A 15023-nucleotide genomic window follows, 5' to 3' on the forward strand; every position below is an offset into this window, starting at 1 on the left:
ATCGGTATACGAATACTTCTTTAGATTCATTGTAGGTGTCTATTCGATATATTTCATAATCAAAGACGATAATTAGATTTTTCATTAATTTTTATTATCTCATTATAAGTAATTACAGAAACTACAAATACGTATATCCATCATTCATAAATCATACGTAAATAACACAAACTGATCACAAATAATCTCTTTATAGTATATACATACAATTTCTTCGTACGTAACTAACGGTATTATTCATTCTTAAAACTTTATTAGAATCTTTGATGAATCAGTGTATAAGCTAATATACAAAGCTAAGATTTCTTATTACTTAGATGCTAATATCGATAATAATAACTAAAATTCGATTAAAGTCTAATCAAGTGGCACTAATCGTATGTAATATATTCTATAGTAATTCGAAAGAGGCCTTAATCAAATATGGTACATGTACAGCGCATAGTGATATATTATTACGATTGAATTTTCTTTCTTTCTTTTTTTCTTTCTGTTTGTTTCTTTTTTCTTTTTTTTTCTTTTGCTTATTATCTTCTGTTTTATTTCTTTCTTCTATTTTCTTTATAGTTGTTGGCACTAAGAATTCAAGAATAGTCAAGAAGGAATACTGATGGCGAATGTGACTTAAAAATTACAATATATCGACGATATTCAAATTCGAACGAACGAAGATATATGTATATATATATATATATATATATATATATATAATATATATATATAATATATATATATATATATATATATATATATAACGAAGCATTAGTAATTAAATTACTTAACGCAATTAAGAAATGTGCTATTAGAAAGCACACGTATTAACAAACACAGGCGTGTGTTTTGTGCACACAAACAAACATACGTACATACGTATATGCATTTCTGTGCATTATACTGCGACATGCACTTATCTACATGGAAGACAAACATGGTTTCGAGGCAATATGAAAGTATATTTATGTTACAGTCTAATCAGTTACTTCTGTCTTAAACAAGCGATAAGCACTATTTCAAGTTCTTTAAACTTGCTCAGTGAAATTAGTTAAACGTTCATTGTCCCTCTTTCCGTATTCCCCCCCACCAACCCACCCGTTTTCACAATTAGTGAGCATTTCAATACGATGCTACTTATTTTTTCTTTCCTTTCTTTTTTTTTTCTTTTTTTTTCTTTTCTTTTCTTTTCAATCACTTATTCGTACTAAATATCCGAATAATGTTATTAATAATTTTGGATAATAAATGAATAAGATAAACTAATAAAATTATAAATTTTCGTCGAATTGGACATAACTGATAAAACCTGATAAGAAATCTTAATTTATTTTCTCATTTAAGAAATGAGTTGTTCAAATATTAGATTTACATATATATGTATATATGTGTACTTGTACAGTTCGGGGTTGAAAATCATAAATGTAATAAATTACTGAACACTTACTGTAGCAAGGTTTTATCTCCATACGAATTGTCCAAATATTATTTTAAATATATATATATATATATATATATATATATATATATAATTGGTGTTGAAAATTGTAAACGCAATAAATTATTATACGTTAATATTGCAAGGTTTAAGCTCCATGAATTGATAAGGTACGTGTAACGTAGTATTGTTGTGTTCTACTAAGAGATGTCCTCGCCTCGGAGATGCTCCAACGACTAAAACGGTTTCACCTTTCAATAACACTACCTCTCCTTCCCCTTCTTCTGAAATTTGTTTACAAATCGATAACAAAACAAAACAAAAAAAAACGTAAGTTCTTCATTCGTTTATATTTCTTTATATTATATATCCCAAAATATGATAATCAATCTTTGAGAAGATGAAAGACATTGAAATAATTTTCAGACGAACCTTAAATCTATGTAAAAAAAAAAAACATATCTCACATTAATCGTCGATTAATTAAAAAATTAATTGAAAAGATCGAAAAATCGATTTACACTGCAGTAGTTCGGAATCAACGTCGTTCGTGTTTATGAAAGGATTTATGCGATTGAATATTCCCGTGCTAAATGAAAATCATCTAATACTTTTAAGATAAGTAATTTTGTTCGAACGAGGAGATTCGGGGGAGGGAACAGAGGTCACGAAATATCGGAAACCAGAGAACAAAGGAAGATATCCTGGCTCTCGAAGGATATACCAGCGAAGGAATAACCAACTAATGAGCTGTCGGTTGCTCGGAAGAGTCGACCGTAAATTCAAAGGCAACAACGAATCGTGTCCTTTGAGTGGATTTCGTGTGTTCCTATCGTTATTCGGTCATTCGATCAGTATGATCAGAGATAATGTTATGCAAAAGCACGTACGAGAGATTTAGATCGACTTAATGATTAAATAAAACTAAACAGTGAAAGAATAATGATGGTAGAAATAAATGACAGAGTAATATTGTTGTTTAAAAATTGTTTCACCTTTTATCTCTCTCAATGATCGATTATAAACATCGGAACACCCTGTATATATATATATATTTTTTTTTTCCTTACCTGGGAAAGGCATCTTCATGATCCTTGTTTGTGGATATCCTAATTTCGTATTACCTGTTACGGTGTATGATCTACTCGGTGGTACCGGTGGTGGACGTTCCTTGATAAAATTGTGAAAAAATGAGATTGCATTATGTTAAATCAATTAAATGATTTTTAGGAATAAATTTTCTCGATCGGATTTTAAATCGTATGATCAACAAAAAAAAAAAAGAAGAAAAATAAGTAGTATCGATAATTGTATCAGTAAGATTGTATGAACGTCAGATTGAACGATACGAATTGTTCGATAATATTCATTTTGTAATAATTCTAATTTAATGAATTATTCGTTTGTGAAACATTGAGTATAATTTAAAGATATTGTTATCTCAAAGCGTTATAATATTATTAATGATATGTACCAGATCAAGGCCAAATAGTGTACATGTTTGTTGTATCATTTTTTGATCGGCACATTTTTCCGAAGGATCTGGTGGTGGTGTTCCAGCGATTGGTTGTGGTCTAGGACGAGTACCAGTTCCGGTTCCTGTTCCTGTTGTAACATTTCTTTGAACAGTTCCCGTATTACCAGTTGTTGCTTGTTGTAATTTCTTTTGTCCAATAACCGTTGATACACATATCGTCGTTCTTCTTAATGGCCATCTCCTTCGAACTCTCCATCCCCTCCACGTAGCCTAAATCGATAAAATAAATCTTTTTGAAAATTGTGTCTGAAAAGCAGAAAAAAAGCGAATAAAAAAAAAAATGATTGCGTTAACATTACCTGTATCACAGTGGCAGCTTTCCTTCTTGTCTCCGAACGCAAACATTCAAGCTGTTGACGAATTCCCTCGCTAAGGAAAATGTGTCTCTTTCCAAGTGCCCAACTCGTACTGGCCCCAAATTTATTTTTCAATTGTTGGGCATTTTGTAATATTAGTTTTGTATCCTCGACAGCTTGTTCCTCAGCTCGACGTAATTGTTTAAAAGGTGCGATCAATCTATACCTAGCATTAAACGCCTTGAACCGCATCCTATGCGGGTAACCTGATCAATAGGAATGAGGATCACTCCTTAATTCTATTTATTCTTGTTTTTAAATCCCTAAAGATTCGATCCAAGATAGAAGGATGATGATACATCGATACATTGAATTATCGATTGATTTTCTTTCAAATGGGATTTTTATCATGTGAAATCATTGGCTATACAAATTGATATTTGATAACATCGAGAGAATAAAATTGTAAAAATTTATGATATTAAAAAACAAGGAAAGTTTCTTTTGGTACTATGGAAACTCCATAATTGAAACTTGTTTAATCATTAAATTAATAACGAAGTTATGTTATTACAGGATTAATAAACTAAGTTTTCGTGATAATCTACGTACCACCAGCCATTAAATTAACAGTCTCTAGAACCTGCAGGGAACGTATTTGCCTCATCGCAACACCTCGGTCCAAATGCATAGGAGTTTCAGTCCCATTGCTTCTGATGCATCTAACAAAATGTGGCCTGGCATGAACCAAAGTTCTTAACAGATTGTCTAACCTCGTGTGAAAGTCTTGCGTCAACGTTGAGATCGGTTCATCGCCATTTAAACTGAACTCGGACATACGTATAATTTAATATATATATACATTTAAATAATTAAGACGATAATAAAAAACAATTGTCTTACAGATCCGTATGAGAAGTCGGTGATATCCTAAAGCTAACACCTCTTGGGACTGTGTCGTTTGCGTATAAAGCTTTCAATTCACTGCCAAATAAATGAGTGGCAAAACCAAAGCTACAAGTGTGTTTATAAAAGACCGCTACCAAATCATCTGGCACGACATCCTTGTTCGTGTCTTTAAAAATACATTATATAATAATAATTTAATTAGAGCTATGAAAGTTTATGAATTGTATAAGAAAAAAAAAAAAAAAAAAGAAACAATATTTTTTCTTACCCAAAAAATCTGATGCATCGTACGTAACTCTTCCAGCAAAGTGTTGAATACCGAAAGATCTACAATCTACTGGTCTAGGTTCAAATAGTCGAAGATTTTGTTTATGCTGAACTTTCACCTTAGCTACGTAACTCTCCGCAGTACCACGTATCGAACATTCGACGTCCAACATGCTGAGTAAACCGGTACGCTAAGAGCATCGATAAATTTATAAGAAAGAAGAAATTTTAGTAAATTTGAAAAATCTTAATATAATTGATTCATATAATGTCAATTATAAATTTTCTATCGAACATCAGATATAAAATCTAATTCTATTTTTATATTTAAAAACAACGATATAACTGTGATATTATTTAATTATTAATTAAATCAATCCTGCAGATCGATATTCGTTCAAAAAACATAATTAAGACTCACCTTAGAAATTATTAAGCGTAAAGATTTCTAATTTGAATATTTTGTACTTACCAAAGAAGAAATGAGATCGATACAAGGTACATTGTCAACATAATCCACCTCAACGTCACACCTTATACCTTCGTCACGGCAACTTTCGATGGAACTCTTAAAAATGTGTGTGTTATAAAAATGTTGCATAGTCTCTGCGCACAAATTTATACAGAGATGTTCCAATTGACTTGGTTTCGGATCTTCGAATCCAAACATATCTAAGATTCCTATAAAACCGTCTGTTGCATGTCTCACGGCATTGTTCAAAGCTGTCATGCTTCTTGAACCAGTACCGCCTGAGAATAATATATATATGTACATTAAAAATTCATTATTCGAATAATAACATAATTTGATTAAATTTTATTACCTGCAGAACTGCCAATAGTAGAAGCATGTTGACTGGTGACCTCAGCCTGATTATGAACAGACTCGTTGGAATCAGACGAAAGAGTTCCAAGGGTCGATCCTAATCTTTTTAAACTATTAGCTCTTCTAACTATAGTTGCAACGGTACGACAATAAAGGGCTTTGGCCAGGGAGTCTCTCGTCATATTAGACTACGTTAAAAAATGAATTGATGTATGTGTATATATATATTAGATATGGACAATACTATTCATTAGACAAATAAACGAAAAATCAAACAAATTTCAAAGAAACTGATATAACTATACCATGTTTGCATCGCAGACAGATTTAACCAATTGTCCTCGGGCATTGTGGGTTCTCGATGTGAGACCTCTGAGAAGTGCAGGTGGTGGAACCCCTAAAAGTGCGGCCACTGAAGCAAGTTCATTTTCTCCAATTACACCAACCTCAACACCAGGCCCATCCGTAAAGCCTACGTTTCCAAGAATCAAAACAGCAGCTAATACTCTTACAACATCGAGGAAAGGTATACCAAGAACACCTAAAATGATAAAGAGATATAGATAGATATAATTCGTTCGAATCCTTTGAAGAATAATACTTCTTACAAACGCTTACCCAAACATGCTTTCCAAGCTTGAAATCTTATCGCATCTTCTGCCTCATCCTGTCTAGTATCGCCATTTTGTAAGTACCTCAAATTTTTCAGATTATATCCTTCCAAATTGAGTTTCACTGTTAAACGAAATGACAAAAGAGAAAAGAAAAAAAGATCGTTGATTAAAAAAAAAAAAAAAAAGAAAAGGAAATTTAGATAAGATCTAAATGATTGTTTTAGAAAAAAAGGATAAAAACCTCTTTCCTCGTGAGATAGACCGGCCAACATTTGATAAAATATATGGTAATTTTTCTCATCTGGTAATGGCCGGATCACTCTCGTCTGATCCAAGAAATAACAATGAATTTTTGTTCTGTACAAAGCTCCGTCGGTAACTTGTACCTCGATGAAGTGACCCTGGCAAAAGTAATGTCACGTTAAACTCGTTCAACTTTCTTCTTGTGATCGCATTAATAACTTACTATTCTTGAACTTTCCGAGTTCGTGGCAGTTTTAGCAGATCCCAAAGATCTAAGAACCGTGAATGCAGCTGCCAGATGTTTAAAAGCGTCTGTTTCCGGCCCACCGCCAGCTACGTCGAAAAGTTGCCGAAGTAATAACATCGAGGCATACGTTTTCCCTGATCCGCTTGTTCCTAAAGAAAATTGATTCAAAAAAAAAAAAGAAAAAAAAAAGAAAAGAAAAAATAGGAAAAGAAAGAAAAAATGACTGACTCTTCCAACTATAACCGAATAAAACAATGAACTTTTCAAAGTTCGACATTTGTTTCTTACCGGAAAGTATGATTGCTTGTGGATAACCAGTCTCTGATTGTTGCCTTACGGCTTCCTGGACGACCCTGTTCAATTGAGGTGCCAATGGTACGGCCCTGGTACTCGTCAAGGTCAATGGATTCCCAACATCCGTGTAGGGATTGATACTGACCAAGATAGGTCCCACGTTCGTCTACAATTCAACGTGTATTTCAAGATTTGAAAATTGTCGAACGCTAAATAATTTGGAAACATATTAAATATCGATATTCTGAAATATTTTATTATTTAACTTTTTATCCAGAATTGAAATTCCACGATTGTGTCAACTAATAATTCTTATCTCTTTTGAAAAGTTTCACAAAATATTTAGAATGATGTTTGCGCAACGATATCGTTAAATGTGGATATAATAAAGATCTCGATAACTAGCACTATGGCATAAGTTTATATATATATATATATATATATATATCTTGTATTCAACGTGTTTTAATGCATTTTTATAAATCATTCATGACTCCTTCTCATTCATGTCACTTATATAAACTAGAAGAATATTTTTGTTCACGACTCAATGATAGAATCAGAACAAAAAGAATGAAAGTAACAAGTAACGCAATTGCAGTAACATTTGAAAAGTCTTAGCAACAGAGAATTAATATTGTAGAAAAGAGACATAGAAACTAAGTCATTAAGTATTATATATCGATCTCCTGATAATGTTTCTTACGAAATATATTTTTTTAGACTTTGAGTAATATTACCAAACGAAGAATAAATTCTAGTAGGGCATAAAGCTTAGAAAAATATGTCAGACTCGAAAATAAATAATTCAAAGGTTGGTAATAAAAGTGAAAAGTCACGAGGTTGGTAGTTAAAAATTGGGACAGACCGGGAGACGTTCGAAATAAAATATTGGAAGGGACTGGAGATGTGGAAGGGGTGAAGAGAGAAGAATTGGGAGGAGAGGTAGGCGGAGCACGGGAATGAAGATCCAGGACCTGGAGGGTCCCGATGAGCTTGATTGCTATTAGAAGTCTGCTAGAGAAGGTAAAGCGGCACGCAGAGAAAAGAAGAGAACAGAAAAGAAAAAAAAAAAAGGAAGAAAAGAAAAGGTTCAAGAAAAGAAAAAAAAAGGATAAAAAAAAAAAGAAACGAAAAAAGAAAAGAAAAGGGTCGAAAGTTGGGCGTGGAGGAGAAAGAGAGAACCGGTCTGGTGTCGGGGTCCATCGGATATCCTAAAGAGATTGTGGGGAGATGAAAGAAAAAAAGGATGAATTGGAAAGAAACCTAACTTAACAGTGTTAATCTGCAAACAGATTACAAGTGCACACGTACGTACATACGTATGTCTGTGTTTGCGTGCAAGTTAGGCTTATGATCAAATAGCATTTTCGTTTTTTCTCAAAAAAAAAAAAAAAAAAAAAAAAAAAAAAAAAAAAAAAAGGAAAAAAGACCAACAACAAAACAAAAAAAGAACCGAGGGAAAAAAGGAAACCTCTATCTTTCATTCGAAAATTTTCTTTGACCGTTCAGAAATGTGAAAATTTGAAAATTGGAAAATTTTCAAATAATTTTCTAATCATAACAGTAAACGTCCTATTTAATGTTTTCACATCGAGATATAAAATTGTAGATTTAGTGTTTTCGATACTCGTTATGGTTGAACGATCAAATTTTTTCTCGATCAATGACGAAAAGAATAAAAGAAAGAGTACCTCACCGGTTGCCACCAATTAGGGAACAACCGTTTCTCTTGCAATTGGGTGAACGCTATTGAGTTTTTTGTAAACTAAAAGGCGTAGTCTACCTTTCGGCGATGTTTCCTCTCCTTTGAGTGACCTATTGAGAAACTCACTATTCTCTCATTCGGCTTCCTCGCATTAAACACGAACACGAACGATCTCATATCGATCGTTCATGTTTCTTTGAAAACCGGTTGCGAGTACGTTCGATGATGATTTAACGGTTAGACGTTTCGAATTAATTGGATCTCTCGAGGTTCTATAATATTAAATTCTATTTTTGGAAAGTGACCTCGTCCTAGTTCTTTCATATTAAAATTAATATGTATAAATAAAAAAAAGTCATTATCATCTAAATCTTAATCTATATCTATCCGATATCAATCGATTTATCTATATCATCGAACATTAAAGAAGAAAAATACAAGAAGTTATTTCTTGTTCTAATTCTGTCATTTTAATGAATAAAATGATTTAAATCGTTTAAATCTAAATCTATCCAATCAAGTTTATCCATTTTCCGTTTCAAACACTATTGAATAATACATTGAATAATACAAAGTATCTCTTATTCTAATTCTATCATTTTACTGAATGAAAAGGTTTAAATTATATAAATCTAAAGATCTTAAAATGATCTATTAATTTTCAAAAATATTATATCTACTTATTTTCAAAAATATATATTCATTATAATCTAATATAATCTAATATATACATCATTATAATCAATATAAATCTAAAGATCTTAAAATGATCTATTAATTTTCAAAAATATTATATCTACTTATTTTCAAAAATATATATTCATTATAATCTTTCTATTTTAATCAGATGCGTTAAAAAAAAAAGAAAGAAAGAAAAAGAAACAAAAAGAAGAAAACAAAAAAATATATTATTAACCTAATGTAACTCGTACGATCTATTTATAGAATATTCGTAATTAGTTAAACGACCTTAGTCGTTAAATAAAAGTCAGGAAGTAAAAGAAAAAATGCGGAAAAGATTCGATAGGGAATCAACAGAGTATGTGAATGACGAAGTGTTCGTAAGGAATGTGAGTATGCCACCTGTGCGTGGGCCAGCACGTGTGAAGGAATAGGGTGGATTCTCAACGTTGCTTTATCGACGCTTATACAAGCACTGAAATCGTGCGTACGCTTGTGCATATGTGTATATTTATGTATGTAACGTATGTGCACATATGTATGTGTGTATCTGTATATGCATGTATGCATGCACATATATATGCACGTTCGTTCGCATATGTATGTGTGTATGTGTGTGTGTACCAGTTGAGTTCCCCACCCTTTTGCTCCACTTGCATTCCAACGAAGAACAGCACCAGAGCTCGTGCGTGCATGTGCAATCGTAAGCTCCTCCTACATATAACCGTGTAAAAACATAGCCCGAAGGGTTTCGTGTTAAGGGCTTGGGTTTGCCAAACCAAAATGAAACCTCTTTATTATTAGTTTATTTTTCTTATATGTGTTTTTTTTTTGTTTTTTATAATTTTTAATTTTCATCAATCAATTCGTCAAACATTTTTAGACAAGATCGTCAAATATTTGTCTAATACAAAAATTGTTTCCCTCTATTTTTGTTTTCTTTTCCTTTTCCTTTTTTTTTTCTTTTTCTTTTAAATTCGTTAAAAATTTTCAAAAATCTAACGATGATTGAAACGTGATCTATATATTAATATATCATGTTAATTGTCAATCAATTGATTATTTTATATTGCATCATCAATAAATTATATTATATTGTAAACTTCAAACTAAAAGATCAACTAATAATTATATAACGTAGTCTATATATTAATATATTATAATATATTTCGAAACTTGTTCCTTTTTTAGGTCATATCCGTTATCAGTTTCATTTTATTACAATGTCGCATTTTTTGAAAATAGTTTTAGAATATATATTTGATATGTATATGATATTTCATATAATATGTAGCAATTAGTATCTTACAATTTTTATTTAGTTTGATCGATCAAGGTAACAACTTATCGTATTGCATGTAGAGAAACACGTTCGATCAACAATCAGTTCAATTAGCTACATCCGATATTACTTCAATCCGTAGAACGGAAAAAATATGTTTTTTCAACAAGTTTTACCTCTCTTTTCTCTTTCTCTCTCCCTCTCTCTCTCTCTCTCTCTCTCTTTCTCTCTGTTTCTCTCTTTCTCTTCCTATATATACATATATGTATATGTTAACGTATATTTTTATTTTTATTCAAAATAAATGCAGAAAAATGCAGTAATGTTTTATAATAGAAGTATCAATGAAACTGAAAGTACCATTGAACTGATCATTGAATTATTGAATAAATATAAAATAGATGTTAGATTTTTGAAATTATGAAATGAAACTATATTTGACTAATATAATTATAATTTACTTATTAATTTTAAAATACTATATTATTCAAGTTGGTATTAAAAGAAAAAAGGGAAAAATATTGCATCAATAAATTTGTCTACTTCAAAAATGCCGCTTTAATAAAAATTTATTTTATGTAACACCGAAAAGATTTTTATAAACCTTTCAATGTCGAGTATATAGATATTAAAAATACATATATATATATTGATACATTTAAATAAATTCATTTTTGAAAATAATTCGTTCGCAAAAAAGAAAGAAAAAAAAAGAAAATAACTCGTAAGAAGATAACTATCGAAATCATTGTTATGATCTAATGAACTTTTTACTTTTGTTTCTTTTTTTTTTCTTTTCATTTACATTATTAATAATAATTTAATTAGAAAAATTAAAATACTTACGTGATACTGTTTAGCACAAAAACGAGCCTGAAGGCATTTGAGTACCGCATCCTCCGTGAGAGGTCCGGGTAAATGAATGAGATCGTCCAAGGCCGTAGAGGTCGCAGGACCAGTGCTGGCCGGTGTGGTTGCTTTTGGGAGACATCGATGCTGGCCTTGATTACTCTTAGCGTTCTTCACGTCGGCGATAATACTGGAGATTGGAGGTGATCGTAGGCAACCGAGGGCTGTCACACAAGATACTATACCATCGTCCGACACGCCGTTGTGCCGCTTCGTTGGATCTAAATCTAATCATCCCCCAACGTAACCATTAATCTTCAATAACCCATCGGTATACCTTTAATCCTATGAGATAACGACGATTTCATATCGGGATATTTTTCGATTAATTTTACAATCGAATGTATCATCATGATTTTAAGTAAATCTTTATCATTTTTAAATATATATCATTTATATAATTTGAATCTTTCATTCGGAACAATTTCAATAATTTCTTTAAATATCGATTTTTAAATACATTAGATTTTTAAATACAGATTAATATTTTATTTATTTATTAAGTTGCTTTACGAATTTTCAAATACCGTAAACATTGTCATACCCATAAATTTATTAATATTTATCATCTTGATATAAATCTTATAGGTATAGGCAATTCGTTGAAATAAGTTCGCATTCACTTAACTTTCGTTGATAATCATGAAAAAAAAAAATATCTACATACATATATATATATATATATATATATATATATATATATATATATATATAAAAGAAAAGTGACAAAAGCTTGATCTAATTTTTATTCCAAACAATTCTTGTTATTAAGATAAAAGGAGCGAACGTTATTTGTATGTTTTCATGCCGTGTATTGCATTTTTATTTTTTATTTTCTTTTTTTCGATTTTCTTTTTTTTTTTTCATTTTCCTTTCTTTTTGAAAAACGATCACGATCGAAGATAATACACCGATGGGAAATGGTCCATTAGCGGAGGCGTATTAACGGAGAAACGAGGATATTACGTGTTACACGAGGATTTAACGTTAACGCGGACGAGCGAGTAGATGGACGTCCCGTGTCGCGACACATCCCCTCCCCCTACCCTGTAGCCCCTACCCTTACCCTTACCCATACTCCATCTCTTCACTAGATATATATGTATAACTATCTAACACGCGTGCGTGTGTATATTCGTGTCCTTATACCCATGACGACGAAAATCGATCACTTCCTCATACAGCCTCAATCCATGAAGCTTTTTACTTTGAAATATTAGCAAAACTGATACCTTCCGCTTTATTAAACTGCAGCTAATCGATAGCTGATTATTTTCTTCTTTTTTGATACTTTTTATTACAAAAAAAAAAAAAAAATTCCAGATTCATGTAGTATCAAAGTTTTAAGATTTTCGACGTAACATCAACGAAAGTAAAGAGCAGCTTTTATTTCAACACACACACACATACGGTGTCTCATATTATAAATAGATATAAATATATAAATTATATATATATATGTATATATATATAGTATATTATAAATATATATATGTATAAATATATTATAAATATATATACTTAATATATTATAAATATCTTCTATTGTATCGAATTTAAATATAAACGAATGTTTCAAATAAAAAAGAATTCCAGACTCACGTGTTACCAAGTTTTTAATATTTTCGACGTACCATCGACGAAAGCAAAGAGCAGCTATTTTTCAAAAACACACGATGTCTTATATTATAAATATACATAAATAATATATTATAAATATATTTCATCTTATTGGTTTTATAAACGAATGTTTCAAATAACAAAATTGCCGAGTTTCGATGAGGAAAATATAATACATATCGTGGATATATTTCATAGAGGACGTAGTTGTCAAGATACAGAAGTCATAACATTTTTTTTCCTTCTATTTTTTTTTTTAGATACGAAGTCGATATTTAAAAAAAAAAAAAAAAGGAAGTTGTAGAGAATATATCAATACGAATTCAACGAGCAAGCAAGTTACATTTTACGTTTTTTTACAGATATTTCATCGGATTATGATATTTTTACAGACCGTATAATACTGCAATATTGTTCTTTATGAATGGACTGAAGTATACCGCGCTTCGAATGATTACATTTTCAAAAATGTATGAAAGAAAATGAATGAATAAATGAAAAACAAGTGAAGGAAAAAAATAGAATCGATACATTAATTCATTGGTTATCAGGTTTACAGAAATATTGATCGGGTTATTGCGATTTAACAGTTCGTTAAACGTTAAAACGTAGCACCATAAATTGATGAAATATCGATGAAAAGATATATTATAGATAGTCATTGGATTTTTATTGATATTCTCTACAACTTTTGTTCGACTTAAAATATTGATTTTCAGTAGAAAAAAAAAAAAAAAAGGAAAAAAATTATTATGACTTCCTTATCCTGACAACAGTGTTCTCAATGAAATAACTGTAATACATATCATATTCTCTCTTTAAAAAAATAAGCAATTTTTCTTTGAAACCAATTTATTTCTAAAATCAATAGGATCGGAAATATTTTTACCATTATAGTTCAAAATGAGACGACCTAGAAACAAAAATTAATTCATATTGTTTCCTTGTAATTATTCTTCTTCGTTAATATGAAATATTTAAATTGTATTTAAGATCAATTGATACATTAATATATGATCAATTGATCAATTAATATAAAAATATAAAAGAAAAATTCTTTCCAATTAATATGAATCTTAATCTCATTGAAAATATTTAACTTGTCTATTTAAAAATAATAATTCGTAAACACATATACACAAATAAGAATCTATTCCTATCACAATCTTTCGATAATTTCTCAATTAATAGAAAACATTACAATAAATTTTGTACAATAATAACAAAGAAAAATCATAATTTCATACGATCGATATATGAATTTGTCAAAAATTAGATAATTGACTTTTTAAAAAAATATCTATAATATTAAAAATCATAGCAATCGAGACGTATACTACAAAATAAAGAAAGAAAATAAAAGAAACAAAGAAGAAAAAAAAAAAAAGAAGAAAAAAAGAAAATGAAAAAAAAGGAAAAAGAATTCTATATGACTTAATGATTGTAATTTCAATTCTTGGAAAATAACGTAAATTCACATGACCGTATGTTAACTCGTTAATAATATCCAAGTCCAGCAGTGAATTATCAGAGAAGATTAGTTCGAGCATACTAACCAGATATGAAATTATTCGCGGCAGTGGAGTTGTGGCCGAGCGTGTTCGCAGAGGCGTGATTGACGTGAGGATGAACGATCGCGGATGCCGTGAGCGTGTGACTGGTGGAATGGTTGGACGAGTGACCAGTCGGATGGCCGATTCCATGGGATACCGTGGATGCAGGTGGTAAGCTGGTCCTTGGTGGTACGGCTGGTGCTGGTGAGGAAGGTGCACCATTACCAGTACCATTACCATTACCAGTACCACCGCTACCGGTATTAGTACTAACACCAGCAGCAACACCAGTAACAACAGAATTACCCTTCTCTGGACTTTTCGACAGGGCACCTTGCGTTCCTGGTGACGGCACTGAACCACCGTTTGGAGGTTGGCTTACGTGTAGCCGGTTCCTCAGGGTCACCAGTTCCGTGCTCAGGCTCCTGAGACGTTGCTGTAGGTGTACAGCTTCGTTCGAGGACGAGGCATCTGTAATGAAAGCAAACAGGAACGGATTCTTAATCATATCTCGATCGTCTGATTGAAATGAAAACAAAATGAATCAATTTCTTTTTTCTTTTTCTTTTTTTTTTTCTTCTTTCTTTTCATAATTAATTTCATTTATA

General features: G+C 31.0%; 1 protein-coding gene across 4 annotated transcripts in view; it reads right to left on the reverse strand.

Annotated features, from left to right (window-relative positions):
* Nucleotides 1–787: 787 nt before the first annotated feature.
* The window catches only part of dachs (unconventional myosin-IXb-like dachs), a 109615-nt gene continuing 95379 nt past the window's right edge, over nt 788–15023 (reverse strand). For 2 of the 4 annotated variants that reach the window (XM_085660948.1, XM_085660951.1), the window contains 16 exons: nt 14419–14886; nt 11180–11469; nt 6657–6828; nt 6345–6517; nt 6120–6279; nt 5883–5999; nt 5570–5805; nt 5263–5452; nt 4911–5188; nt 4440–4629; nt 4166–4337; nt 3875–4086; nt 3266–3528; nt 2904–3176; nt 2500–2599; nt 788–1713 (listed from right to left, as the gene is read on the reverse strand). In XM_085660948.1, coding sequence (XP_085517074.1) covers nt 1556–1713; nt 2500–2599; nt 2904–3176; nt 3266–3528; nt 3875–4086; nt 4166–4337; nt 4440–4629; nt 4911–5188; nt 5263–5452; nt 5570–5805; nt 5883–5999; nt 6120–6279; nt 6345–6517; nt 6657–6828; nt 11180–11469; nt 14419–14886 — 3452 coding nt within the window. In that variant the 3' untranslated portion in view covers nt 788–1555. The remainder of the gene's footprint in view (nt 1714–2499; nt 2600–2903; nt 3177–3265; nt 3529–3874; nt 4087–4165; nt 4338–4439; nt 4630–4910; nt 5189–5262; nt 5453–5569; nt 5806–5882; nt 6000–6119; nt 6280–6344; nt 6518–6656; nt 6829–11179; nt 11470–14418; nt 14887–15023) is intronic. The other 2 variants (XM_085660950.1, XM_085660949.1) reach the window with 2 other exon arrangements.

This window comes from Vespa mandarinia, chromosome 13 (assembly GCF_050613455.1).
Source record: "Vespa mandarinia isolate Hongniang chromosome 13, ASM5061345v1, whole genome shotgun sequence".
NCBI lineage: Eukaryota > Metazoa > Arthropoda > Insecta > Hymenoptera > Vespidae > Vespa > Vespa mandarinia.